Source organism: Amphiura filiformis, unplaced genomic scaffold (genome assembly GCF_039555335.1).
Source record: "Amphiura filiformis unplaced genomic scaffold, Afil_fr2py scaffold_22, whole genome shotgun sequence".
NCBI lineage: Eukaryota > Metazoa > Echinodermata > Ophiuroidea > Amphilepidida > Amphiuridae > Amphiura > Amphiura filiformis.
In genome coordinates this window covers 694,337-722,034 of record NW_027305486.1, presented here as the reverse complement: position 1 = coordinate 722,034, position 27,698 = coordinate 694,337, and the positions used below count along the sequence as shown (strand labels likewise).

Here is a 27,698-nt window from a genome sequence, read left to right as displayed (position 1 = left end):
TTCCTCGACTAGTCTATCATTAAAATCTATTTGACAAAGTCTATAAATTTCACACAGTGGGTGTCTATGGAATAAACAAGGAATTGCAAGACTGCATTCAAGACTATGCAACCCGAACTCCAACCCACGACTAGCAGTGTCCTATACATTTAGAAATTGCACATTAAAACCTTACTGTCAAGAAGACAACATTTATGATGAACTCAAACACAACTAAAAGGGGTTTCTTGGACTATTCGCATAACTTTTACAACAAAACAGGGTTTTAATCCAAACTTAGATTGGTTACTGATTTGTGGTTTGCGATGTCAAACCCACAGGCCTCTGCACAGTAACAGACTGTTGCTGACCACTGTGGCTCTAATCAGCCCATAATCCATATAAGAACTCAGGGACTTGCAGCTAAAAAGCACACACCCTATGCATACCACAATAAACCTTCGCAGCCAGGATCAGCTCCCCGAGTTTCATATGGGTTACAACAGGACAATTAGCAATTAATTCTTTGAAAGGAGAATTTCAAGTTAACTTATGTATTCACAAGAGCAATGTAACACCACTGCCGGGGCTTGTACTCCTACCCTTATGCATCAAAGTCTACGGCTTTGAGCCATCTTGACCGCTATCTATAGACCTTTTCAAGTCTTCCGAAGACTGCTGTGGTTTATTTATGGATGACCTACAATCATCAAAATAAGTCTTGGAACGCTTGCATGTAAATAACGGAAAACTGTCACCCCCTCTCCTCCGTGCAATGTTGAGAAATGCCTATGTCTTCAGCGGTTTCCCAATGTGTTCCAACATTGATTGATGGGGAGAGGGGAAGGGTAAATCATTGTTGTAGATGTCATGTTTGTTCCCTAGCACTATCATTTCCATGATCATATGAAATTCTGCATGGAAATTCGACAGAGTGTGCCAAGCGTTCAAAGTACTTTTTTCAAAGATTGTAGTTTACAGTTACGGGTCATCAACACTATCACAAACGCAGCTATTTAGCCTCAACACAAATCTGTATGTCTTGTGTTTACATCAGTGACATCATTTTTGTCAAAATTATTTGCACTAAAAATGACAACCATTTGCAATTTTCTTTCCATTACTGTCATACTGTAATGTGCCAAATAGCAGACGTGTTAGTTCAATTTGTTCGGAAAATATTTTACCTGATTACCCTATGTTGACATTGGCTAAATTAGCTGTACTTTCGCTCTAAGGGTACTGCAATTCATGATTTTCTTATTCGCTATTTGACCCCTTAGCTTACTGAAATACTGCTAACAGCACCCGGTTTTCCGAACTTTTCCAAACTCGGATTTGAAATGGTGTATTGGCATTGCTGGTCCAAGATCCAAGACTCAACTTTAAATGTTACATCTTGCACAATGAAGATTATTTCTTCAAATTTCTTCATCCCCATCTTCTAATTCTACTCCAGCAACCTGCAAAAAATGAAACACATATAAGAGGGATTAAAGAAGGCTCTACCTGCGATAGCTGCCTTATAAACATTTGACAATTTCTGCTAATTATATATTGTACACATCAAAGAATACAACACATGGCAGCTATTGCTTTCTTGCACTAATTGCTCAACATACTGTATAGCGGGAAATGTTCGCGAGGTTATTATTTCCGCGCTTTTTGAGGTTAATTTCAGAAGCGCAAATTTAAAAGCCAGCGAAAATATTTTTACCCATAGGCTTTATATGTAAGTGTGCTTGTAATAAGCCAAATTGGCAGTGTAATTTGCAATGCTTTGCCCTCTGACCTATCCAGAAAATTGTTTTTGTGCATACAAAAAAATTATTAAAAATGTTTAACTAGAATAAAAATTGTTCAAAAAATATGATTATTTCATGAATTAATTATTTAAAATATTGTTATTGATAACATTTTTACAATAATAAATGAATGAATAATAATTACACTAACTTTGCTGATATGTCAGAGGTCAAAGTGTCCCAAAACTGATCTCAAAAACAGGAAGTTACAAAGCTGATTGGGTTCAGTGATGCCAACGCCGCGCCTTAGGCGCACAATTGGGCTACTTGGCGATAACTTGCCGCTACTCAAAAAAGCATGCCGCTACTTGTCTAAAATTGGGCTACTTTTGCCAGTCTCAGGCCGCGGCACTAATATGATGTATTTTCCTTTCAATTTAGCCGATTTATAAAGGTTTTGAGTCTTTGAAGCTCCAAATTGAAATTACAATGGGTTTTGTGACCATTTATTGATCGGTCAGTAACTTCCCAGTAAGTACCGGAAGTTTCAAAATCAAGTACTTTTCAGCCCAATTGGGTGTTTTGCGTTCTAAATTCGGGTAAATCTGTCCAAATATCCGGTATTGGGCGCTTTTTTGGAAGCTTAAAAAATTGGGCTACTTGAGAATCCTTTACCGCGGCCTGGCGAGTCAATGTGCCGCACCTTGACGCTGAAAAGTTTTGGCAACACTGATTGGGTTTATTATTTGACTTCAAACAGTATCCAGATGCGGTGTTATGATTGGTTAAAATAGGCACTTTCATGCACCTGTTACAGCAAAAGCAACCTGATGTTGCTACATGTATATGCTTCTTTTCCACACTTTGAATATCAAACAGACCACTTCAAATCATCCCCAAGTCAAGGAGGTTCAGGAATGTCCTCATCATTGTTAATGGTTTAGAGGTTAATAACTGTGCATCGGTTATTTGGAGGGCATTGTGAAAAATCTTAACATTTTGCCTTTGGAACCGAGGAATATCCCGAGGGGCGTAGTCCCGAGGGATATTCCGAGGTCCAAAGCAAAATGTTTAGATTTTTCACAATGCCCGACATATTACCGATGCAAAGTTATTAACCTCATTCATAACCGTCACTTTAATCTCTTCACCTTACAAAATAACACAAAATATTGCTCAAAAGTTTATAAAATAGATGATTTTACATCTTCCCTTTCCAAAAATCGATCAGGCTTAAACAGGATGACCAATAACAAAAGTGCGTATCACAATCTGTGCAAATATGGTACCGCGCAATCCAAATACGGCAGCCAGCGCCACAAGCAGTTTGTTTGCCTTTAACAACAACACATAAGCGCCGGTCAATTGTGTGCGACATTAGAACAATTACGCATTTTGCGGTCAATTGTGAGATATTAATGACCTCGATTTGCGTTCGCGTTTTCACAAGTAACTTAATGTAATTGGATCGCACTTACTGCGTATATTAATGAGGTTATGAATGGTTAATACATACCAAAAATACAATGCTTTGTAACCCACCATTTAAGGTACCTTTGCTGTAATATGTGACCATCCACCACGAAATGGTAGTTAAGTCGGCTCTAGATCATTTTCTGTTTAATGCAGATTTTGAAAGAATGCACTTTCAGCTTTAAAATGGCACCTCAACCAGCTTCATCGGACATCTGGAAGTGACGTTATGGCTTATCAAAGTTCAAATTCCTATATATTTTACAGAGAAATCCATATACTGTTTTTGACTGTATCTCAAAATGGAAAATGCCGACTTTACGACCAGTTTGTGGTGGATGGGCACATATGAATACATTAGGTAAAGGCGCCCTATTTAGCGTAAATTTGAATACATTAGGTGGAGGTGCCCTATTTAGCATTAGCTTTGGATATTTAATTATTTTATTTATTTTCCACCCGACTTACCCAGGTGAAAAATCAATAAAATAATTAAATGTTCAAAGCTAACGTTTGGCAAAATTTGACAACTTTAAGAGTGGTTTGTAGTGGACGATCACATAGTCAACACCATAGTATATGTTACCTTAATGAAGGAGTGATCCAGTAGTTCACTAGCTGTCCATCTTTCTGATGACTGATGTTGAAGACAATGTGACAAGAAGTCTTTCCCCTCTGGACTCAGGCTCTCCGGCACATGTGGTATAGCACCATCACCCACTTTGTAGACAATGGTGAACTCATGGTCGAATTCATGCCACGGTCTCTGTATTGCAGAAAGCAAAGAAAAGAGAGAATGAAAGCAAAGCTGTCAACTTTCCAGAATTGTTTGGCGTGAGATATTGTCGAACAGGGAGGTACCGGGACAGAAATATACTTTGCTGACTACAATTAAATGCCAATTGACTTAATTTTGCTGACTCCTAATTTTTTTCACCAGGATGCTAGAAAATGGGGGGGGGGGATTTGGTTAGGGGAAAAAATCAATTCTCTCAAAACTAGATTTTGACAATGGGTGAGATTTCACTATCTTGGCATGAGAGTGTGAGAATGTGCCCAAATGCATCGAAACAGGAATGAAAATTGCTTTTATGAAAACTGCCTGAAAAGGTGTGTGAATTTGGCCTTGAAAGGCCCAAAACAGGCTGAAAAAAAAAAAATGCGCAAATTTGGACAACTAAACTGCCTGAATTCAGGCAAAAGCCTGAAAAATCTCATGCCTGGTCAAAATGTGTAAGACTCACACCAAATGTGTGAGTGTTGACAGTCCTGATGAAAGTTGGGCAACGACAAATAGTCTGCTAATGCCTTTCTTAAACATCTAACATGCTTCAAATTTTTCCAATTTCATAAATTATTACAGCAAATAAAATACATTGTGTTACAATTTAAAGAAGTTGATCAATATTAAGTTACATTCGTACCTTTCCACTAGCCATTTCAATCACCACACAACCCAGACTCCAGATATCAGCAGCTCTCCCATATCCTGCTTTGTCCTGCCCTGTCTGTGTGATTACTTCTGGTGCCATGTAAGCTGTAGCGATATATACAAGATAGGAGAAATGCTAACAGTTTGGAGTCAAGTCATTAAGGTGCCTTCAGGTCATATTTTGCCTGTTACCGTGGTTTTGCTTAAATAATACAATTTATTTCTGCAGGGTCAAGTCAAGGAAGCCACTGGTTACATTTATATTTCCATAGGTATTGCAGTTATCTGAGTTACGACAAATAGGCCTCCCAGTGAAAATCATGCACATGGGGCAAAAAATATAACCCATTACAAGGAGCTTGGGACCGCACATATTAAACCTTTCCCTATGAATGTGGGCTTTACTCATCTAAATATTTGAGCACAAACACCGCTAGCTCAGGTACTGCTTCAACACGCCTTAAATTTTGAAAACACCCATCTCTACATAAATTGTCTCATCTTGACCAGCGCATGATAACTTATACTAGGTATGCAAATGATAACTTGTTAGTAAAGCCCTTGGTTGTAATTATTCTTTCCTTCAGTAGGCATGGGAAGATTTGAACCGAGAACCATCGAGTCTCTTTCGCGCTAATAACAAGACAGAATCAACCAATGACACCTTTTTTTCTCTCAAATTTCATTTTAATTCATATCTAAAAACTTACCTGCAGTTCCCATGAAAGCACTGATCTCTCCCGGCATTGTATTGTGTTTCTGTAACCTCACAGCACAGCCAAAGTCTCCTAGCTTGACATGGCCATCAGATGATAAGAAGATATTGGCACCTGGGGGATGCAAACAAAATAGTATGGTTAATCCCATGGGCACTACTGCCGTTCTTACAGTGCCAATGATTGGTTTATCACAGGATGTAATTGAATACATGAATCCAAAACCCACCCAAGTCCATGGGAAGTGATTTTGAGAGAAAAAACCGTGTATCATTTTAATTCCTTCAGTTAGATTTACCTGGTCAATATGGTAAGTTGTACGTGTAAATGGGTGGGTAAAACTGTATTAGGTATGACGATTAGCATTTCAGGGACTTCGTGGGGTTCATTTTAAATTCTGGACTTGGGTGGTTTTTTGAATCATATACTAAGACAATAATGTTGGAATGAGATTACCACTAGTAAGATAATACAAAATAAAGCACACAGTATAATGTATAATGTTGATAAGTATCTGCCATGTAATATAAACCACACACGTTCCTTGATTAAACCCATTTTATTTTCAAAAGTCACTCTCCAGCAATGAATGTGTTACAAGTGGACTTTTATACATACTGGATTTCAATCAATGTGTTACAAGACTCAAATCATGGACTTGGGTTGATTCTTTCATACATGCTATTTTTCACATGCTCAATAGACACAGAGGATGAATTTGGGTTGTTCTTTCATACATATGACAGGCCTATGTATAGCAACACTTTCCCATGCTTATCTCAATTTGGCCAAAGTATGGACTTGGGTGGCTTTTGTATTCATATATTCAAGTGTCTGAGTAACCAATCAAAATTGAGCTCTTTAGATCTCTGAAGAATTTTAAAGCTTAATCACCTTCAGCCATACTTACTATATAGAGGGCATGCAATATGCTGTCACTCAGGACAGAGCCCTCCTCATTTAATACAATTCTGTCCTCCAAAAGACCTCCACTGGGGATATCCCAAGATAATACAATGAAACAAGTGGTTGTTATGAATAGCTGTGGAATCGATCTAGAGACCTGTCCCTCTGTCATCTTAGAACTGTACTCTAACATGGCTATTTGAATTGTTAATACCATTCCTGTTGGCTTATTACATAGGGCCTATTCCAACTATATATATATATAACTGTTTAGCTCTGTACATGATAACCTCGGGAGATTAATTCATCTCCCTAGTTATGCAATATGCATATTGCATTGTGGGAAGGAATTTCGGCACAGGATCCACATGGCATTGGGCTATTCCAGTTGAAATCCATACACCCCTACAGAAGACATGAGGTGTAGATTTTAAATGGGAGTCACCCATTCAGGGAACCCCATTAAATTCACACTCCCTATGTGGGAGATTAAGGTCACGTCTTCCATAAGGGTACATGTATGGATTTTAACTGGAATAGCCCAGTGCATTGCTGTATATCATTTTCTAGAATTCCAACACAGTTTACCCTCTACAGTCTGTCCACATAGAAGTACAAAGTAAATAGACCTAGGAAACTGGAGGTATGAGAATAATTATTTCAGTGCAATGCTCGTGCCAACTGCTGCGCGATTTGTACTTGCCGAGTGCACCACGCTCTTTACTTGTCGGGTACCGTACACGTGTGATGCAACCGAGGCCACAGATTTGGATAGACTGTATCTTACCTTTAATATCTCTGTGTACAATTCCTCTTTCATGTAGCACACTAATAGCAATAGTTATCTCCCTTGTATATCGTCTAATCATATCCTCTGGTAGGCCAGCTTTAGCAACCTCTGCTATGGTGCCTTCATCACAGTACTCCATGAATATTAGCAGCTCTTCCTGAGAAATCATGAGAGTAAATTATACAAATAAAATATCTTAAAAATTGAAACAAAAGTTGAATCATTTACTGTTACCCATCCCTTGTTTTCACGAAATACAGGAAAATATCTACCCTCTGATACCATATTCCATTCAGCCTTTGGCTTCATGGAATACAGCACCAGATGAACTAATAGTATCTCATAATTATTTCACATGCTAAAGCTGTCACAACTTATTTCTTTTCTTTACTGTTCCGCTCTTCTGCATTTGTTGCATGTTACATAAATCCTGACTGGCGTGCGCTTATGCAAATTTATGAGGGTAAGTTTGGACTTATTGATGCTGCGCCCAACTGCGAACACATCACTCCATATCAATACACAATGTCATGAGTCTCAATTTTTCCCCAATTATAAGATGAACAAAGTAAACACTGGTTATTTTTTCATAAATAGTGTGAATTGAAAACTGATATTATTGGTTATCCTGTTTGTTCACAAAATATGAGCAAATATCTGCGGTCTAGTGCCATATTCCATGAAGCCAAAGGATAAATGGAATACGGCACCACACTGTAGATATTTCTCGTATGTTGTGAGAACAAGAGAACAAACAGAGGGTAAGGTTTTTACCTTTTAGTAAACACTGATTCTAGGCCAAAAAAAAAAAAGATTTTTGCTTGCCCTCAACCGACCGACCCTAATTTTGGAAACCAAAAAAAGGTGTTTTTTTCTAATTACTGTACAAAAGAATACCGACCCTATTTTTGGAAATTCCTGAAAAAGTTTTTTTTTTCTTTTCAAATTTTTGCATTTTGAAGATGTAAAAAATGTATTTTAGAGCTTGTGTTCAATATTTTAGTTGTTTTGTAATGTTACTTGATTCATTTTGACACCAAAATTGTCTGATTTTTCATATTTTGAGCCTTAATTAATACAAACAGTAGAGTTTGCTAGTAATTAAAAAAATTGAAAAAAAAAAGAAATCCCAACCGACCGACCCAATTGTTAAAATTCATTTGAGGGCAAGCAAACAATTTTTTTTTCTTGGCCCTATTATCTTCAAACTTACTTGTAAACTTTGCTGAAGGAATTGAATTTGATAGTCTTACTGAATACATGTATGCACACAGGTTAAATATTACCTGTCTGTATATTAAAAAGGAGTACGCAGGTAATACAGATATTTACCCAAGTGGTGTTTGACCAATGAGATTACAGAATTCTTATCAACTAAAAGATAAAAAATTGAACTAACCCTGTGTATTTCAACACCGTAATAGCGGACAAGATTTGGATGTCTAATCCCCTCAAAGTTGCGGAATTCATCAGCGATGTCTCGGATAACGCTGTGATCATTACGCTGAAACCGCACCTGCAAAACAAATGGTGAAAGATTGAGCTACGGGTTCAAGGTCATGACAGACAAATAATCACAAGCCAAAAATATCATCTTTTGTTTTTGTGTTATAGTCTGATGTTCCCCACAATTATGTCTCAAGTTGACATTTTATTTTTTAAAAGACGATACATACCAGTGACATACAATACATAAAAAATAATTTGTATAGCCCCTCTCAAAAATAAGTGCACTGCATATATGCTCAATTAGCATTATGTGCAAATCTTATAACAAACTTGAATGCGGTTCTTTTTAATGGACATTTTCATTATACAAGTCTATGGAGATGAAGATTAGAAAAGGCTGAAAAGGGCATTATAGCCTCATTTTATGTCATTTTAGGCCATTTTAGGCACTTTTAAAAAGGATCATAAAAAGAACCCCATACAATTGTGCAACAAAATTTGCATCAAATGTTACTTTAGTAAACTTGTATGAATATAATTAAATACTTCAGAAGAGGGGCTTATAAGCAAAACAAAAAATGTCCAATACCTTAGTGGTTATAAAACAAAGGTGCCCACTTGTCCCACATGACAAGTCATGTTTGCACTACCCCAGTAATGAGTATATGCTGGTACCCATTTAAACACCAGGGTGGAGCTCTAGAGACAAAAAAGGTAGAGATGTCAAACACCCAACCTTACAATTACCAGCCTGAGTCAAAGCCTGTACCGCTGCACCACAATGTGTTTGTAAACACATCACATCAGCAGGGCCGTCGCTAGAGGGGGGGTATGGGGGGTGTGACACCCCCTAATCGTAAAATCCGTCGGCAAAATCGTGCCGTCGTCGGCAAATCGCAAAGAAAGGGGGAGAAGGAGGAAAAGGAAAGAAAAAGAAAGAGGGGAAGAAGGAAAAGAGGAAAGAGGAGAGGAGAGGAGAGGAGAGGAGAGAGAGAAAGGGGAAAAGGGAGAAAAGAGGAGAGAAAAAGTTAAATTGCACATATAGTAGGCCTATGCCTAAAAAACATGCAGTCGGGTCGATCGGAAGTAGGTCTTATAATAGGCCTGCTATTATTTTAGGCATTGCTTGAAGGCGGGTCCTCGTCCTAAAAGCATGTGAAAATTACTGCCGGCTGCCAAAATGCAGGGCCCCGTCGTCACATTTTTTCACCAAGTCAGTATTATATTAAGACGGACTCCGTGCTGACTTCAACATCAATACATGCATGCTTTAATATTGTGAGTCTCAAGTCTTGTAAAGCAATGATTTAAATAGTGTAAAAATGATGCACCAAATGGCTTCAATTGGACCTTCATTTTGCAAAATTTCACAACTTCTGAGGGGGGAACCCCCCTCAAACACCCCCCTGCGTAGTGGATGAACAAGTGACCATTTTCGCTTCTGCTTTCAATATTTGCCAGTTTAGGCCCAATAGTTTAACATGTTTTACAAAATTTATACACTTGCAATAATAGGGAAAACTTGTCCACGAAAGATTTCAAACTAAAATTTTACACAAAATAGTGCCAAAATGGTCCACCAAATCGCTTCAAATAGGTCTTCATTTTGCAAAAGTTTCTCAGGGGGGACAAATCCCCCCTCAGACACCCCCCTGCGTTGTGGTCACACAAATGACCATTTCCGCTTCTGTTCTCGACATTTCCAAATTTTTGTTTAACACAATTTATAGGCCTACAATAATAGGGGAAAATTCACAAGCAAAAGGCTTCATGGACCGCTCATTTCACAAATGTGGGGGCTTTTTCAAACTAAAATTTTACACTCTAATAGTGTCAAAATGGTCCACCAAAACGCTTCAATTGGGTGTGCATTTTGCAAAAGTTTCTTACTTCTGAGGGGGAAAAATCCCCCCTTACCCCCCCCCCCCTACGTTGTGGTCAATCAAAATGACCATTTTCGCTTCTGCTTTCGACATTTAAAATGTCAGTATTCATATTTTGGTCTATTTCGAAATGCCAAGAAGGTATGCCTATGATTCCCAAGGTGTAAAATGAAAACAAAGTCCCCCCGGCTGATGCAACATGGTTCAGCTACATGGTGACAACTGCTCTAGTATTTGGTATGTCGGCACACAGACGGCTCGTCGGCAATCATTGACTCTTACACCCCCCTAATGAAAAAGGTCTGGCGACGCCCCTGCACATCAGAAGTTATTCCTCACCACAAACAACATCTCATGATAAAATGCTAAAATCAGTAGCAACTTATAATTTAAGCTTACCTCTTTCATGGCCAATGTTTCGCCTGTTTCCATATTAATACAAGAATACACAGTAGCTGATACACCTTCACCTAAAATAGGAACAGAAGTGGCAATAGAACTTACTGGGTATTTGAAGAGAAACGTAAGGGTCATATCATTCCAATAAAATAAGCAGGCAACTTTGATGATCTATTTGGCATTAGAAGTTGCTGCCTGCATCAGAGAAAAATTGCTACCAGCAGTTGAACTCAAGTCAGACAGAATTAGTCACCATAGCCAGTAGTCCTTTTTCCATTTCAGAGACCACCTTTTGAAGTTCTCAGAGACTTTGGGTTAAATTTCCCTCTTAAGAAACATAAAATTAGCTTCGAATGTGATCTCCAAGCACTTATTTCAAAGACATTTTTGAAGATTTTCATCAAAAAGGGCACTAAACAAAGTCCCATTTTAGCTCCGAAGCCCCCATTTTATGTCCTCACACTCCAGTCCGGAGCCTGTATTTTTTAAATCTGGGCAGAACTTACCAACCAAATATTTATTCAAGTATTTGAAATTTCAAACAACATTTTTAAACTGGGTTTTATCAATTTCAAGAACGTTCAACTGGAATTGAACATAAAACTTGCAATATTTTTAGCTGGAAAGATGGCAGTGAAATTTTCCATAGGGTGTGTGTATTTTAATTTGGAAACTCCAAATGTCTTAAATTGGAAAAATCGTCTTTCTTTTAATACCCTGGTTGAATGGGGAATTAGGTTTGGCTGACAATAGAAAACACTCAAAAGAAGGACCAAAACAAGCTCAAATTAAGACCAAAATAAGCTGAAAGTTGGATGAATGCACTTGAATGTTGGATCAGACAAGACAATCACAATAGGAACAAGTACTTCACTCAAGAGGGCACTCAAGTGAAGTGGATTCAGTAAATTTGGCTTGAATTGGTCTTACTTTGAGCTAGTTTTTGAGTGGTTCATCTTATTTTGGTCTTACTTTTGAGTGTTTTGGTCCAACTTTTGAGTGTTTTTTATTGTCAGCCAATGCTAATTCCCCATTCAAGCTGGAAGATTAAAAGAAGGACGATTTTTCCAATTTAAGACACTGTGTGTTAGCAGCCCAACATACACACTATTGTAGCAAACCTACCTATTTTGAAGCCCCTTTGCCACCCAAATGTGACCTTTTTACAGTTGATATTGATGCTTTCGTTATCACTTGGTTTATCACTCACACAGCCAATCCGTTGTCTCTCCATCAGCATGGTATTACGCTGCACCTCAAGCTCTTCCAGCGCCTCCCTAATCTTGGTCATGCGATCTTTCTTTTCCGATTCAGGGTCCTTAAAAACAACAGCGGTAGAAGTGAAATAGTATAATTTCAGATGCAACTTGATCTATCACAGAAGATAATTTCTCCTATATGCTGCGAGCACTTGCAATGTCCTACCTGCACTGTGCTGACAAGCATATGTAGCTTTAAACCATGATTTTCAAAGCTTAAAGCCAGATAACAATTGCAATCTATGCGTCAACCTGTCATCGCTACTTAAATAGATACCTACTGTTAATGCTTACAATCCTGGAATTGAACATTTTTTTAGAGCCACCAAACCTTTTACATTAGCATTGCTTGTTTTCTGTTGACAAGGGAGTCTTCAGTGAACAGCTCTTTTCAGAGCCATCAGTAGGCAAGGGGCAGCCTACATGTCTCATTCTTAGGTACTTTGACCTGAAGAAGTCAGAGCTACTCCTGATGAAAGCTTGACAGTTCTAAACTTGTCCGATGGTGAACCCGCTAAAAAAAACTAACTCCCGTCGTAAAAGCCTATCCCACAATTAGTTTTTTTCAACACTTGCCACACTTTGTCGAAATTCTATGTAGTTTTTCACAATCATGGAATTGATGTATATTGTTGGAAAACTTCTGAAGACATCATTGGCATTTCTCAACACTGCATGAGGGAGGGGGTGGCAGTTTTGAATTCATAAAGGAGTATTTCATGATCTTAGCATCCTCTTTATATACTTTTCGATAGATATCAAAGAAAAAAGCTTACTCCCGCAATTTCAGTTGATTCCAATTTTGCGTTTGCGAGTTATGCATGATTATGTGTATTACAATGCTCCATAAACCAGTGTTGTAATTTTGTTCTGGTGTACCAGAACGTAATTCATATTTGATCATATTTTTGCTGAACGAATTAGTCTGCAAGAAATTTTTTCACATGAACATTATGTAGCTAGAGGTTTCCAGTAGTGTAAAAATCTCAATTTATTTGAGAAAAGTGGGGGGATGAGGCTGTACTGTGGATCCAAAAATGCCCTTTTAACATAAATTGCTCCAAGACTAAAAAATTGTGCATTAGCCTTAACATACCCCCTCCCCAAAAAAAGCTGTCGATCAGAACCTCTGTCCCTTATTTGTGCACTTACACATTACATTGACAACATATGTGACCAAAAAGTTGTAGAAATGATAGAAGATGCTTTTATTTCAAGGATTGGTCTTACCTTGGTGAGGATAGTTTGAAACGTCCTGGCAGACAGACTTGTAGACAATGCGCTTAACTTAGGTGATAAGGGCGACGTGATGCCACTTTGTGGAGATGTGACCTGTGAACTACCAGCAGGTGGTGAGTTTATCGGATTGGAGATTTTACGTCTTGGAAAGCTGGGCTCTGGAAAGCAGGATATCAAATTTTTAAAAAATATTAAGAACATACAGCTATTACATCTTAGAATATTATTTGAAATGCCTAAATATGTTATGTTTTCTATATTGGTTTTCGCACCTTACTCTTGCCTATATTTTAAATTAAAAATTGCCTATACTGACCCAAGTGGGTCCCACTATAGACAACTCCATGATACAGCCTATATCAACAATTGGTAACCATAAATTAGCTGTGGCAGTTCAGTTGATATCATAATAAGGCAAAAAAAAGTAAAACAGTCCCAAAATTTACGAGTCTTTCCGACCAAATGCGTTTTTTTTCTTTACAAATATCTTTAAAATCCCCGATTGTCAGTAAACAGAGTGCATGTATTCCAAGTATTGAACCTCCCTATTAAGACAGTACAGTTTATTAATAGATAATATGAAGCTTTTAGCTATATATAATGCAAATTTTAATACTGCACAGTAAAACAGGCATGCACATTTTATATTTGCGCACACAACTTTAAGCGCGTCTGTTGTAATATCTCCGGCAAACATGAGGAGAATGAGTGCTTTTCAAATTGCATCAACATGTTTATTTTGGCACAAAAATCATTGAAAAAGCTTAATAATTATAATATTGGATGGCGTATTTTTGTGCATATCGCATTCGTCATGAAATTACTGAACTCGCCTTCAGCCCGGTCTGTATTTTCATTACTCCTGCGGTATATTCTCGTATCACAATCAAAGTCATCCAATATTATTATATAATTCATAAATAAAATACTACTTGATCCTTTACATTACCTTGCTGTTCTTCAGTAGGGCTATTTGTCGGTATCAAAGACAGAAACCTGTCACAGCTATTAGTGCGTCGTAGCTCTTCGCTGAATGATACCGGTGACGCGATGTGTGGAGATGGCGTGGCATCAGAGCCGGAACTTTTGTTGGATTTGGAGCGGGTCACTCGGCTATGTTTGTGGTTCATGTCGGGTGCTGGGAAGCCAAATGCTGGAATTCAACAATCATATAAGCCTTTATAAATGGATGCCCCCAATGGGTTAAAAGAGTCACATCTCTTGGTGACAGTGTCTTGGTGCTTCTAACTCTTCCAGGCTAGCCCATTGGGTATTACATCTTTGGTTTCTTTTATTGTAATATGTAATTTGATTTTGCTTTTTGATGCATTTTAACAGAATTTGTAAACAGATTTGTGGAATGCTTTGATATTATGTTACTTGTCCTTTAAAACAACACTAGTATCACATCGTGTTTTTGTGGGTGGCTTGCCAACATTTATTTATTTGAATGTTTTGTTTTACATTGCTAGAAATAGTAAACATTATTAAATTTGTTTGCAATATTTTGTTATTTTGTTTTGCTCTGTAGCCTAAACAATGGGTAAGCAATTTAAATTTTTAAATGAAATGTGCTGGGCTATTCCAGTTGAAATTCACACCCTTTTATGGAAGACACTGCCTTAATCTTTCACACAGGGAGTGTTCATTCCAAATGGGGCTACCTGAATGGGTGACTCCATTTGAAATTCATACTCCCTGCAAGGGAGATTAAGGTCATGTCTTTCATAGCTGGGTGTATGGATTACAACTGGAATAGCCCTTTTTGCTAAATAATAATAATAATAACCTCATTTTTAAACATAAGACTTACCAGGACTGGATGGACATGATTTGCTGTCATGAGTCCCTATCACATGAACTATGCATTTATTCATCAAGCTTTTCAAATCCTGAAACACAAAATATAAATTATGTGACCGTCCACCACAATTGGGCTGTATGTCGGCATTTTCACTTTTTGAGATATTAGATAGGCAAATTCTCCTCAAAATGAGCTTTACAATGATATATGTGACCCGGCAGCACAAACGAGCCGTAAATTACCTAAATTGTATTCTGAGTTATGGTGTAAAATGTGTACGAAGGTCGTATTCATCGGTCACTTAAGCTGGCGCGACATCTGTCTTATTTTGATAGTCACAACACCAATCAAGAGTCGGATGTCGCTAACACTGATTTTGAGATATTGGCAAAGAAAGTATTAAAATTCTTTGTTTTCTATTGTTTTCAGCAATTGATAAAGTGACATAACTTTGGCAAAGAAAAGGCATATCAACCTGGGGTTTTCAGTTTCTGAAAGCTCTAAATGTTCTCTAAACATATGTAAATCTCATTTTTGACCAGGGTCTACATGTGACTCATTGCCCTTGATCATGTCACATATATGGTATATCATCAGAAGACATGTTGTAAAATAACATAACAGTTAGCAATAATAATATCGACTTACTTAGTATGTTTGGTCTTTCAAAAGTACAATGTCTATCTGAAACAAATATGTAATGACAGGCACTGGCAGCTTTTGATCTGAGGACTTCAATGGGTTTATAAACACTACACAAGCCTTTTGTTTTATGCAAGTTTTCAAACTTTTGATTCAGCTGAGAGAGGGCATACACACCATATATTCCCCAGTCAGAACACTTGCCCCCCCCACCTCCAAGTAAAAACCCAAATTACAAAAATGTCCGTTTTGCAGCAATTTTGCTCATTTTGGCTCACCTAAAATTCAGACTGCCCTCTCCAATGCCCGCCTGAATAAAAGTTCCTGGTGCCCCCGCTGCCTATGTTGAAATGATGCTACACTTTTACCTTATATAATGGGAGCATAATTGTCCTGGGGTCATAACCCCCCCACATCTAATGGCTAATGCAAGGATCAATTCTTACCTGAAAATCTTCATCTGATAAGTGGGCTACATTCCTGGGTTCACATGCCACCATCAAGAAATCAAGACCATGGTGGGCCCACCTGGAAAAAAATATCACCTCGTTTATTTGCTTTGGCTCACATACCGTAAAACCTCGTCTACAAGCATATATAGTATTTTTGATGAGAGCTAAATTAATACGATACATGCGTAAATATGCCAATATAATAGATTGGTCTTACAATAATACTTGTTTGTATATGATTGGATCTGTAATTTATTTGCCTAAACTCCATAATGGCGCCTGGATTAATTTAGCTTGCATCAGATGCACTCTATATGCTTGTAGACATGTTTTTACGGTAATGCATGATTTTGAAAAATCAACAACAGAATTGACCAGGTCAAATTCTTTGTAACACAGTGCAAGAATTCATTCATTATGGACACTGGAAACAAATTTTGCAGGAATCATAACGATCAACATCTTGTAAATTTCTTGTATATCTTGAAAAATTATAATCTTTAATCAACTTTAAATCAAGCAAATCTTTTTTTATTGGCAAAATGTTAACTGTAGTTATATTGGGCTATTCCAGATAAAATCCATACACCCCCTATGGAAGACATGACCTTAATCTTCCACACAGGAAGTGTGAATTTCAAATGGCATTACCTGAATGGATGACTCCATTTAAAATCTGCACCCCCTGTATGGGAGATTTAAGATCATGTCTTCCATAGGGGGAGTATGGATTTCAACAGGAACAGCCCAATAAATGCTATGCTTGCTAACCATAGGTTTCAACATAAAAAGTCAAGTTTTGAGATATTTTTCAATATCAAGACCTATCTTAAGAACCACTGAACCAATACTAGGCTTGTTTGTACTAATTTTGATGCATTTTTCATGCCGATTCCCAAAATGATCATGAAATGTACAATTCTGAAATTTTGAATTTGTAAAAAAAAATTTGAAACAAAAAATTTGAAACTTGTCGTCTGCAGTCGACACCCGCTTGGAGAGAGTTAATCAACCAACCTTGGTCTAGTGCCTCTCCCTCTTTCACACTTCTCCAACACAAACGTCATCCATTTCTTGGCAAGTTTTAGCGATGACTCTGCCAACTTTAATCTTGCATCCCCTGACAACAGCCGACCAACTTCTTTATGGTACTGCGGAAAAAATTGTAAACAAATGTGTATTCGATTATCTGGCATGCACCGTAAAATATAACTGCAACATATAGGAAACAAGGGTGTCTATCTTTCATTTTTCATGTTGTAGTGTCTTTCAGGATTCTTACCTACAACTCTGGCGGAAATTCGTTGCCACACCAGCACGTTCTGGTGTTAAAAGCACGCAATCGAAGCTAAATATGTGATAGTTCCGTATTATTTTGTATAATAGTTTCAAATGCACATTCAGATTACACTTGCCCCTTCCCCACCCCCCATTTTCCAATGTTGGGAGACTGTAATGTAGAAATGATGACGATTTTGTCCAAATCAACATTGCAATAGGGGAGCGGGAAGGATGTTGGCCAATTAACGCTCAGGTGTGGCAACCTTTTTCGCTAAGGTTGTCTCTGCCGAATGCAAAATATTTCATCTAAATTTCGTTTTTGTCTCATAACTCAAAAACGGAATGTCGATGATGATCTTCATATTGCACACGATTTGGGAGTAGATAATATTCTTTTGAATCATAATAACATTTTTGACAAAGTACTTGGTTTATTTAGGGAGTGGTCCCTCAAATCACCATTTATGCTAAATTACACGCATTTCGTAATTAGGGCTCTAAACTGCATGATTTTCTGTTAAATATCAGTAACGGAAAATCGTATCAAGTTGCTGCTACACACAGGTTTTTAGTGGTTACTGTCCGTTATATCATAGCATTTTTTTTATATCATTTTCACGCGGACCGGCCTATGTATATTATTAATTATTAAGTTGCCAAAATAATGCAAAAATGTGTCAAAAAACCTTCTCATTTGCCATTACATGCTGTCTACTGAATATAGTACACCGAAAATTTCATCATTTTTGAATGATGATGAAATAGCCAAGTTTAACTATTAGACCCACAATAATACGAAGGATTAGAGAGGAAAAATATTAATTTTAACAAAACTAACAGCGGGGTTCGAACCTGTGGCCTGTAGTTTAGAAGTCGGCGCCTTTACCGCCGAGCCACGGAGAAGTGAATGAATTCCAAGCCATATCTAATATATTAATGTTAGTTAAAATTATGCAATGCATATGGTATCAAATTGACCTGAAACGTCTCCAATACACATAATTTCATCGATTTACAATGATTGTATAATGTTGGCAATGTATTTAGGGTTATAAAAATAAAGTTGGAATTTCGATTCACCACCTTTCTCCACGTTGGACAAATCTTAAATAAAGAAAATAATCTACATTTCTTTTAATTTGTTTGTGTCGACCGTCGACCATTAAATCATCAACCTCATCTCCATATGTGCAATGGGTTACTGATCTTAAATGCATTTGTATGACATGTTAATTCTACTATGAGGTTATAACATCTCTGTATTAGGTTAAACCAACCAGAACGGCATAACAATTGAAATGGAGGTGAATGAGAATTAAATCACCTGTTTTACTGTACATATACGCATTGCATAATTTTAAATTAACATTAATACATTAGAAATGCTCACGAATTCAACGACTTCTTCTTGGCTCAGCGGTTAAGTCGCCGCCTTGAAATCTATAGATCAGTGAGATCAGGGGTTCGAATACCTCTGATGACTTGTCTATGATTATAATTTTCCTCTTCTGATCCTTGCTATTATTATTATTAGGTCTAATACTTAAACTTCACGCTATTTCGTCATCATTAAAATAGTTTTAAAATTTTGCGTGTACTATCTTCAGTAGACAGCATGTAATGGCGATTGATGTTTTTCACATATTTGCATTATTTTGGCATCTTTATAAATAATAGGACACATAGACCAAGCCATGTATAAATTACATGAAAATAATTATATTTAGTACAGAGTACATAAACAGGCTAAGACTTTGTGAAAATTGCACGTGAATCCGGCATTCCGTTCTAAAGATATGAACGAAAACGTAACTTCAGAAGATTCTTTTATATTTTATTAGAGACAACTCTGGCGGAAATTTGCCACACCAGCACGTTCTGGTGATAAAAGCACGCAATCGAAGCTAAATATGTGATAGTTCCGTATTATTTTGTATAATAGTTGCAAATGCACATTCAGATTACACTTGCCCTTCCCCACCCCCCATTTTCCAATGTTGGGAGACTGTAATGTAGAAATGATGACGATTTTGTCCAAATCAACATTGCAATAGGGGAGCGGGGAAGGATGTTGGCCAATTAACGCTCAGGTGTGGCAACCTTTTTCGCCAAGGTTGTAGCTGATTTTTTTTCGATCCGATTCTTCTTTGTTACATGGATTGGGGGGGGTTTAGATTTCAAATGGAGTCGCCCATTCAGGTAGTTCCATTTGAAATTCACACTCTGTGTGGGTGTATAATGGATTTTAACTGGAATAGCCACATGCAGTAATGCACACATGAAACTCAAACTATAATACAAAACAAATAATAAACTTCCAAAATTTTTTTAAAAATAAATCTTTGACTCTTACATCAAATCCCACATAGTAGCACTGATGCATCGTCTCTTTGTAGTAGGAATGGATGTTGACTCGTTCCATCTCCTCCAGGTCAGGTGTATGCTCATGGTTCAGGTTCTCATCCACCTGGTTGATGGCGTACAGTACCTTGTTACAAAATGTCAATGCATGCATCTGCGGGAAAAAAATTGAAATCAATTTCAACCTCTTTTATCTAGATCCTATAACCTGAATGCCTAAGACTTGTGCCAGCATTGGTGTTAGTATAACTGGGGCAAATAATAATGCTTAAAGACACACTCAGAGATTCATTACTGCTGAACCACACTTCCACAATTTGGAAATGTTTACTAAATGTGACTGTACACCACGAATGAGCCATAAAGTCGACCCCCGGTCAATTTTGTTTTGTTTCATGTTTATAAAATATATATCATAAGCTGAAAATGCTATATCATTTGACTTTAAATGATATCCTGAAGTGGTTTGTTTAACTTTGCTCCATCAACAAAATGGTAACCTTTTTTCAGTTCTACATGTGTGTCTTTTTCCACATTGCTGGTAATAAATATCAAACATTTATAATTGGCGGTCATTTCAAATCATCCCCAAGTCAACAATGTTCAGGAATGTCCTCTCATTGTTAATTATTGGTTATACATACCTAGACAAAATACAATGCTTTGTAACCCACCACTTTAACAGGATTTAGCCAAAGCAAACAAAGGCTAGAGTTATTTAACAAGTCTATAAACATAGGTAGAAGCTTACTATCCTCTTCAACAATAGGATTATTGATTGGTTGGAAAGGTGTTTGACTGGCGCTATCAAAATGAGATACATGTCACACCTAATTGAGGTACCTATGAATACGACCTTCATGCACATTTTACACTGTAACTCAGAATACAATTTAGAACTTGTACGGCTCATTTGTGGCGTACAGTCACAAATGTAGTAACTGACCTCCAAAAATGAATCTTCATGAGAGACAAATATTAAGTTAGTACAACCTGTTTGCAGGGAAATCAAATTCAGAACTATATATACCTTCACTACCAGACAGTTCAGGCCAACAGAAACTACAAGGACTTGACTTATTTCATGAACATTTTTTTTGCTATGTATGCCTAATGATCACTTCCTGGAGGGGTAGGCAAACAATTTTGTACAAAAAAATCTCTGAATGTTGAGAACATGTTACCTTCAACTCTTCCAATGCCTCTGCTATAGTGTTATGACTAGAGGTCTGATCACTGGTGAGTGTGACGGCTGCGCCTACTGCTTTCTGGAATGCCTTACGCTGGTTATACAACTGTGCCGAGTGATTCACCACTAACAACAGGTTGTTCACCTGTGGATAAAAAATTGAATAGAAGATAGTGTAAATATGTGCATGTGGGAAAATTGTGAACTTTCACTGCTATACACCAAATTTCACCCAGATGTAGTCGATATTTGTATACGTGAAAGTTTTTGGAATTTTCACCACTGTACCATATAGGATTAGGATGTGGCAGTGACATCATGCGTTAGGCAACTGTTTCGCTCGTGAATATACGAGGCGTCTTTAAGCATGTGCATGTGTACGCCAATGCTTTGAGCAAATGCTAGCGATTTGACGCTGCGCCCAATGTAATGCCCACTAACGTCACAACCACATATCACATTGAAAAATGGTGTAAGGACAAGTGACAAGAATGACATGCAAATTTACAATTGATCCATAAAAAACGTGTGTTCTGTGGTTTGTTTTTTATTTTGTCCTGGTATTTCTTGCAATTGCCTCTAGTCAGTAAGCTTCTGCTTTGTATCTTGTCTGTCAGAAATAAAGGTTGATTTTGTAGGTGAAAAATGTGTCTTAGGGAAGAAAGTTTTCAAACAATGAGTGAAACACAGCCAATCCCATTACTCATCATGCCCATTATATCTATGCTAGCCTATTACCACTGAAATAATTGGGTTGATAAGAATGTTGCAATGCCAAAATAAATCACAGAAGTTTAATTTAAGGATAGCTGAAACACATGTGATGTGATCAAGCAAAATGAGTTGGATATCTGGAATATTGATTTTGAGATATAGCCAATAATAATATTCAAATTTCATTGTTGTGAGCAACCTTTAAATGGTCATATCTCTGGAACCATAAGTCAAATTATGATAGGGTTTTCAGCAAAATAAAGCTCTGAAAATGGCTCAAGTAATGAAATTGAAAACAGTATTTTGATTGACATCGGACTCATTCAGCTTGATCGCATCACGGATGTGATGTGATCAAGCAAAATCAGTCGGAAGTTGGAAATATTGATTGTGAGATATAGCCAAACAATGGAAATATTTCCCTTTGTTCCCTGTTGTTCTGGAAACTCTTTAACTGTTCATATCTTTTGAACTGGTAGTCCAATATCAATGGGGTTTTCTGCAAAATGTAGCTTTGTAAATGCTTGTGACAATCCAATAAGAAATTGAAAATTGAATGTGACCGACTTCAGACTTGATCACAACACATTATATCGTTTTTTAATTACTCAAGGACGAAATTTCTCCTTGGCCTACTCAATGGATAGAATCAACTAATATGATCACGCACCTGTATATCTGACAAGGCAATAGTCATCTCCACCGTAGGTGATACCTTAATGCTATCCCCATCCCATTTTGTTAATGCCCCGCTCAACACCACATCTGGTGGTGTGCTGCTATTCAGATCCTTATCCATCTCCGGTGAGCTTCCTCTCCCATTGGGCTCTACCAAGAGAAGGTATCCTTCAGGGTCAGCAGACAGGATTATGGAAGGGTCTGTGAAGGGTGAAGGTTGAAGGTCGTCTCCGCCGCACAGGTCGTTGAGAAGTTGGAGGATGCCTTGAGTGTTGTTTTTTAAGTGATGTGGAACGAACATCAGGTGACCAGGATCGTGAGTGTCCAGCACCACCTGGGAGAAAGAGAAATGGAACGAAAAAGGTAAGATATTTAGCACGGGTCAAATTTAGCACTTGGCCAAGTTAGCTCAATCATATGCATTAAGACTGAAATGTTTCCAATGGTTTCAAAGCACTGTTATTTCACTGCCACTGGTGAATCATCAGAATCAGAACGCATTAACTTTGCCAGTTGCAGCCAAACCCAGCGCAAACCTATTGCACTTAGATTGTAACACCCACCCAATTTTCTGTGCAGCTCCCCAAATTCCATTGGGTGAAGGGAATCTCTGATAACCAAAAAACTAATCACCAATTTTGAAAGCAGGAGGAAACCAGAGATCCTCGAGAAAACCTGTGAGAGAAAACACGGATCAGGATAAACCAAGTGCACATACAGTCCTTGGGCACAGCTGAGGCTTGAACCCGGGTGCAAGGCAAGGGAACAACCGCTGCACCAACTCGCCCCCCTCCCAGTATGAGAGTGTGCGCTTTGCGTATTTGTCACTATGAGCTCGTTCAATTGCCCATCAGAATACAGTCATTTTACAAACTGCTGTGACATTAAAATAGTTGTTGCAAATACAAAATTACTCATTTGACAATCAGATAAACATCATAAAGTATATTAGCTCTTTACAACAAAAAATAGTCTGGTGTACAGTAAGTGGACAGGTTTTAGTTTTTGCATAAATAAAAAATGCTTTTGAGAAATTTGAGCAGCTAACATCAATATGAATCAAAGTTTTGAAGTTAATTTCTTCACTCACATTGACATGTCCCGATTCCTTTAACACTTTCAGCATCTCCTGAACAGACACATTCTGTTGGAATTCAGCGGCAATTTCCAAATCCTGAAAAAGACACGTTCGTATAATAAGAAAATCACATAAAATAAAACACACATATTGGGCTATTCCACACTACCCCTGTGGAAGATTTTAGAAATATCTGCCACAGGGGGAGTATGAATTTCAAATGGAATTAACACATTAGCAGTTATATTTGAAACTCACTCTACCTCAGGGGAAGATTCAGGTTGAATCTATTTCAGAGAGTGTATGAAATTCAAATGAAGCTATAGAATGTCCTCATTCAATTTGTAATTTATACTCCCTCAGTGGCAGATATTTTCAAAATCTTCCACAGGGGTAGTGTGGATTTTAAATGGAACAGCCCATTGTAATAGAAATAGAAATGAGTCCATAACCACTTCTACTTTCGTCATTGACCCAGGTTTTATCAAGGATGTGTTCATGCAAGCCTCAAAATAAGCAGGTCCTCCTGGTAATTGGTACAGAAGCAGCAAGTTGCTGCGATCCAAATGTGAAGTGACAAATGAGATGTTCTGTAGAATACCACCAATTTTAAGGGTATTTGGCCAGAAGGTCCAACTTATTGGGCTATTCCAGTTGAAATTCATACACCCCCTATGGAAGACATGACCTTAATCTCCCACACAGGGGGTGCCGATTCCAATTTAAATCACAAATGCAATTAACCCTATTTGAAGTTTGCACTTCCTATGGAAGGTCAAGGTCATGTCTTCCATAGGAGGAGTATGGATTTCAACTGGAATAACCCATTTGAGGCCTGTGAACACTACCTAACATTGCATCATAAAATTTCAGAATTGAATCCCAAGACAGACAGACAGAGCCATTACAATTAGGGTGCAACTCTACTAGTCTCATTACAAGACTGCCCTACCCCAACCCTAATCCCTAATCCCTTATCCTAAACTCCATACACGAGGACTGGACTCAAGTCTAGCAAGTTGCACCCTATTCAGTAATTGTACCGGACAAACAATTTTTTTTTTCTTATTTGGTAACCATGTTGCTCACCTTTCGTAACATTTTGGCAAATCCTAGTGCCTTGGAAGCTCTCTCTTTCACCTCGTGGAATAGATTCTTGAAACGTCGACATGATTCCATGATGAATCGTCTGTGGGTGGAAACAAACAAACAAACAAACAAACATAAGTTTGGAAAACAGCTCATGAGTCCAAATGGTCATTAGACCAAAAAGGTTCAAAGTAAGGGTTTACGGCATTTATGTTAGAATTAGGAGTTAGGGATAAGGTTAGTGTTAGGTATTGGGTTAGGTTAGGGTAAGTGTTAGGATTAGTGTCACAGTTAGGTTTGGGATTAGGGTTAGGATTATGTTTAAGGTTAGGATTACAGTTTAGAGTTAGGCTTAGGAGATGACTGTGCGTTGCATTTTTCTCCAAAAGAGCACACATTCCCGATGCTTACATTGTTGTACCCATTTAATAGACATGGAAAAACATCCCAAAACAGGCTACCGTCCTTGCGACTGCTGATGCATGTTATAGGCATTAAGAAGATGTGAATGAATTACCTCATGGAGTCACCAAATGACTGGCTATCTTGTAAACTTGAGGCCATATCATCTACCTCCCTCTCCAAGTAATCACCAGTTGATTCTAGTAACTTGGTGGCCATAATACTGAAAGATACAAGAAAAAAAAATTGTTTATTGTTCTGATAAATCATAAAATCATGCTCAAATGCATTTTTTTTTCATGATAGATTATAATATGTGACACGATCAAGGGAAATGAGTCGGATGTCGCTAATATTGATTTCGTGATATTGGCAAAGCGAGTGTTAAAATTCTTTTGTTTTATATTGTTTTCAGCGATTGATAAATTGACGTAGCTTCGCAAAGAAAAGTCGTATCAACATGGGGTTTTCAGTTTATGAAAGCTCTAAATGTCCTCTTTACAGACCTATGTAAAACTCATTTTCGACCAGGGTCGACATGTGACTCATTCCTCTTGATCATTGCTGGGTATAAATAACCTTATTTTGTGTATTCCTAACCACCCAATCTAACATAGGGCTACTTCCAGTTCAAATCCACACACCGCATATGGAAGACATGACCTTAATCTTCTCCGCAGAGGCTGTAGTCAACCACTCACCTAGCCTCATTTGAAAATCACACTCCCTGTGTGGAAGATTAAGGTCATGTCTTCCATGGGGTGTATGGATTTCAACTGGAATAGACAATTACACTTCTTTAACCTTATTACAATAAAATCTTTGTATGTGCAAATAATTACAACAGGACCATTCCAACCATTAGGCCAGGTAAGGCGGTCGCCTAGGGCAAAAAAATGAAAAAACAGGAATGGAGAGAGAAAAGGGAAGAAAAAATTATGCATGATATCGTGTGTATTATTCTTAATTTGTGTAAGCCGTGGCGGATGGAAGTACTTCGATAGGGGGGGGTCGTGTCCGAGGAAGAATAAAAAGTTGGATAAAAATATAGGAAAACGGTCGTGGGCAGAATACAAATAGGTCAAAACTGATGAGTTTTCAAGGGGGTAATCCCCCTTAACACTTTTTTGGTATGTATTGGTGGGGTGGCAAGGAGAGGCTTTGCCTAGGGCGGCAAAATCCCTAGGAACGGCTCTGAATTCAACTTTATGACCTACGCAGACAACAAATGTGGCGGTCATATGTTCAAATCTGATATGTTACATGGACAGATTGATTGAGCCTTATTTCAAACTTCATGATGGCAGGTCGCCTGGTCGGGCAGGGAAAAAGAATGCATCTTACCAGAATCTCTTGCCGACCTGCGCCTCACCCCCTCTGACATGCGGACACACCGCCTTGGCAAATCCCCACTCTTCCTCCATGATATTCTTCAGACTAACTGATGCTTGAGGCAATCTCTGTAGCATCAAGATCCAACTATGTAAATATTCAAAATACACCTGAAAATAAACAGTAAATAAATTCTAATTATTTTCAAAATGCTATGGTAAATCTGCCATATTCATGTGTCACTTGAGCAGAGCAAAATAGTGTACCTTCTGCATTTTCTGGTTACAGCCCAAAATAAACTGATAGTTGACATCTTTAAACTTGAGCGTTATACAGGTTTGCATGCAGCGCTTAGAACACATTATAGGCATAACACATTACAAATGCAGAATACAAACAAATATGCAGTTTACATCAAGTCTGCCGGATGCATGGCAAAATAATTTGGAGGTACACTATTTAGTCCACATAGAAGTAGTCAACGTAGACGTAAATACTATTTTGACCTCCAATATCTTTGGCTAGAACTGAGAAGAGTCCAGAGCCTTCATTCGTAACTGACAATTAACAGACACACCTACCTGTAACATTTCTTGTATATTAATCATCAATATTATTCCCTATGTTCTTTAGCTTTGGCGTCATCTAGCATATTTGCATTGACTTGGCTGTGGTAGTACTGTTTCATGTACACACCTACCTGCAACATATTCATCAATATCATTCTTTGGCGTCATCTAGCATAATTGCGTTGTGGGGGCATGGTGGCCCAGCAGTGCGAGCTCTACCCCACAAACCGAGGGTTGCAAGTTCGAGCCCCAGCAGTGCCATCGTGTTGTGCACTTACCTCACTTGCCTCTCTCTACCCAGGGGTGAAATGTGGAGCTGTTAGAATATTGTCCACTGAGCGCCGCCAAAAGGTTTGAGTATGCCTTAGGCAATGTATATCAGCTGACATATCCTAACGAAAGCGGCATAAATATAAAGCGCTTTGATACATGTGAAAGGTGCTGTATAAATGCCAACATTTATTGCATTCACTTGGCTGTGGTACTACTATTTCATGGACACACCTACCTGTAACATTTCTTGTAAGTCTGTCTCATACTCATCGATATCATTCTCTACATGTTCTTTAGCTTTGGCATCATCTAGCATAATTGCATTGGCTTGGCTGTGGTAGTACTGTTTCATGTTCACCGACGATCGGATCACTTCCTTGCATTCGTGTAAAAGCTGTATATAAAGAAACCATCAAACACAGAGTAAAGAGCATTGAATCTAGTTTGGATATGACAGTAAGGTTCAAGCTCAAGTTTAATTGTGACCCGATTGAGTCTACCAAGGCTTAATATCAGGTTTATATAAAGCAAAAAAATCCCTTTCTATCAGTCCAAACTCCATTA

General features: G+C 37.9%; 1 protein-coding gene across 1 annotated transcript in view; it reads right to left on the bottom strand.

Annotated features, from left to right (window-relative positions):
* Window positions 1-1,158: 1,158 nt before the first annotated feature.
* LOC140143503 (mitogen-activated protein kinase kinase kinase 4-like) overlaps window positions 1,159-27,698 on the bottom strand; it is a 39,812-nt gene continuing 13,272 nt past the window's right edge. The window contains 21 exon segments of the mRNA XM_072165334.1: window positions 1,159-1,442; window positions 3,784-3,963; window positions 4,622-4,734; window positions 5,340-5,459; window positions 7,039-7,198; window positions 8,441-8,557; window positions 10,773-10,843; window positions 11,898-12,090; window positions 13,262-13,428; window positions 14,220-14,423; window positions 15,084-15,162; window positions 16,163-16,244; window positions 17,186-17,319; window positions 19,803-19,964; window positions 20,995-21,144; window positions 22,384-22,725; window positions 23,482-23,565; window positions 24,559-24,658; window positions 25,076-25,183; window positions 26,305-26,462; window positions 27,370-27,528. Of these exon segments, the coding sequence (XP_072021435.1) occupies window positions 1,401-1,442; window positions 3,784-3,963; window positions 4,622-4,734; window positions 5,340-5,459; window positions 7,039-7,198; window positions 8,441-8,557; window positions 10,773-10,843; window positions 11,898-12,090; window positions 13,262-13,428; window positions 14,220-14,423; window positions 15,084-15,162; window positions 16,163-16,244; window positions 17,186-17,319; window positions 19,803-19,964; window positions 20,995-21,144; window positions 22,384-22,725; window positions 23,482-23,565; window positions 24,559-24,658; window positions 25,076-25,183; window positions 26,305-26,462; window positions 27,370-27,528 (2,925 nt within the window). The 3' untranslated portion in view covers window positions 1,159-1,400.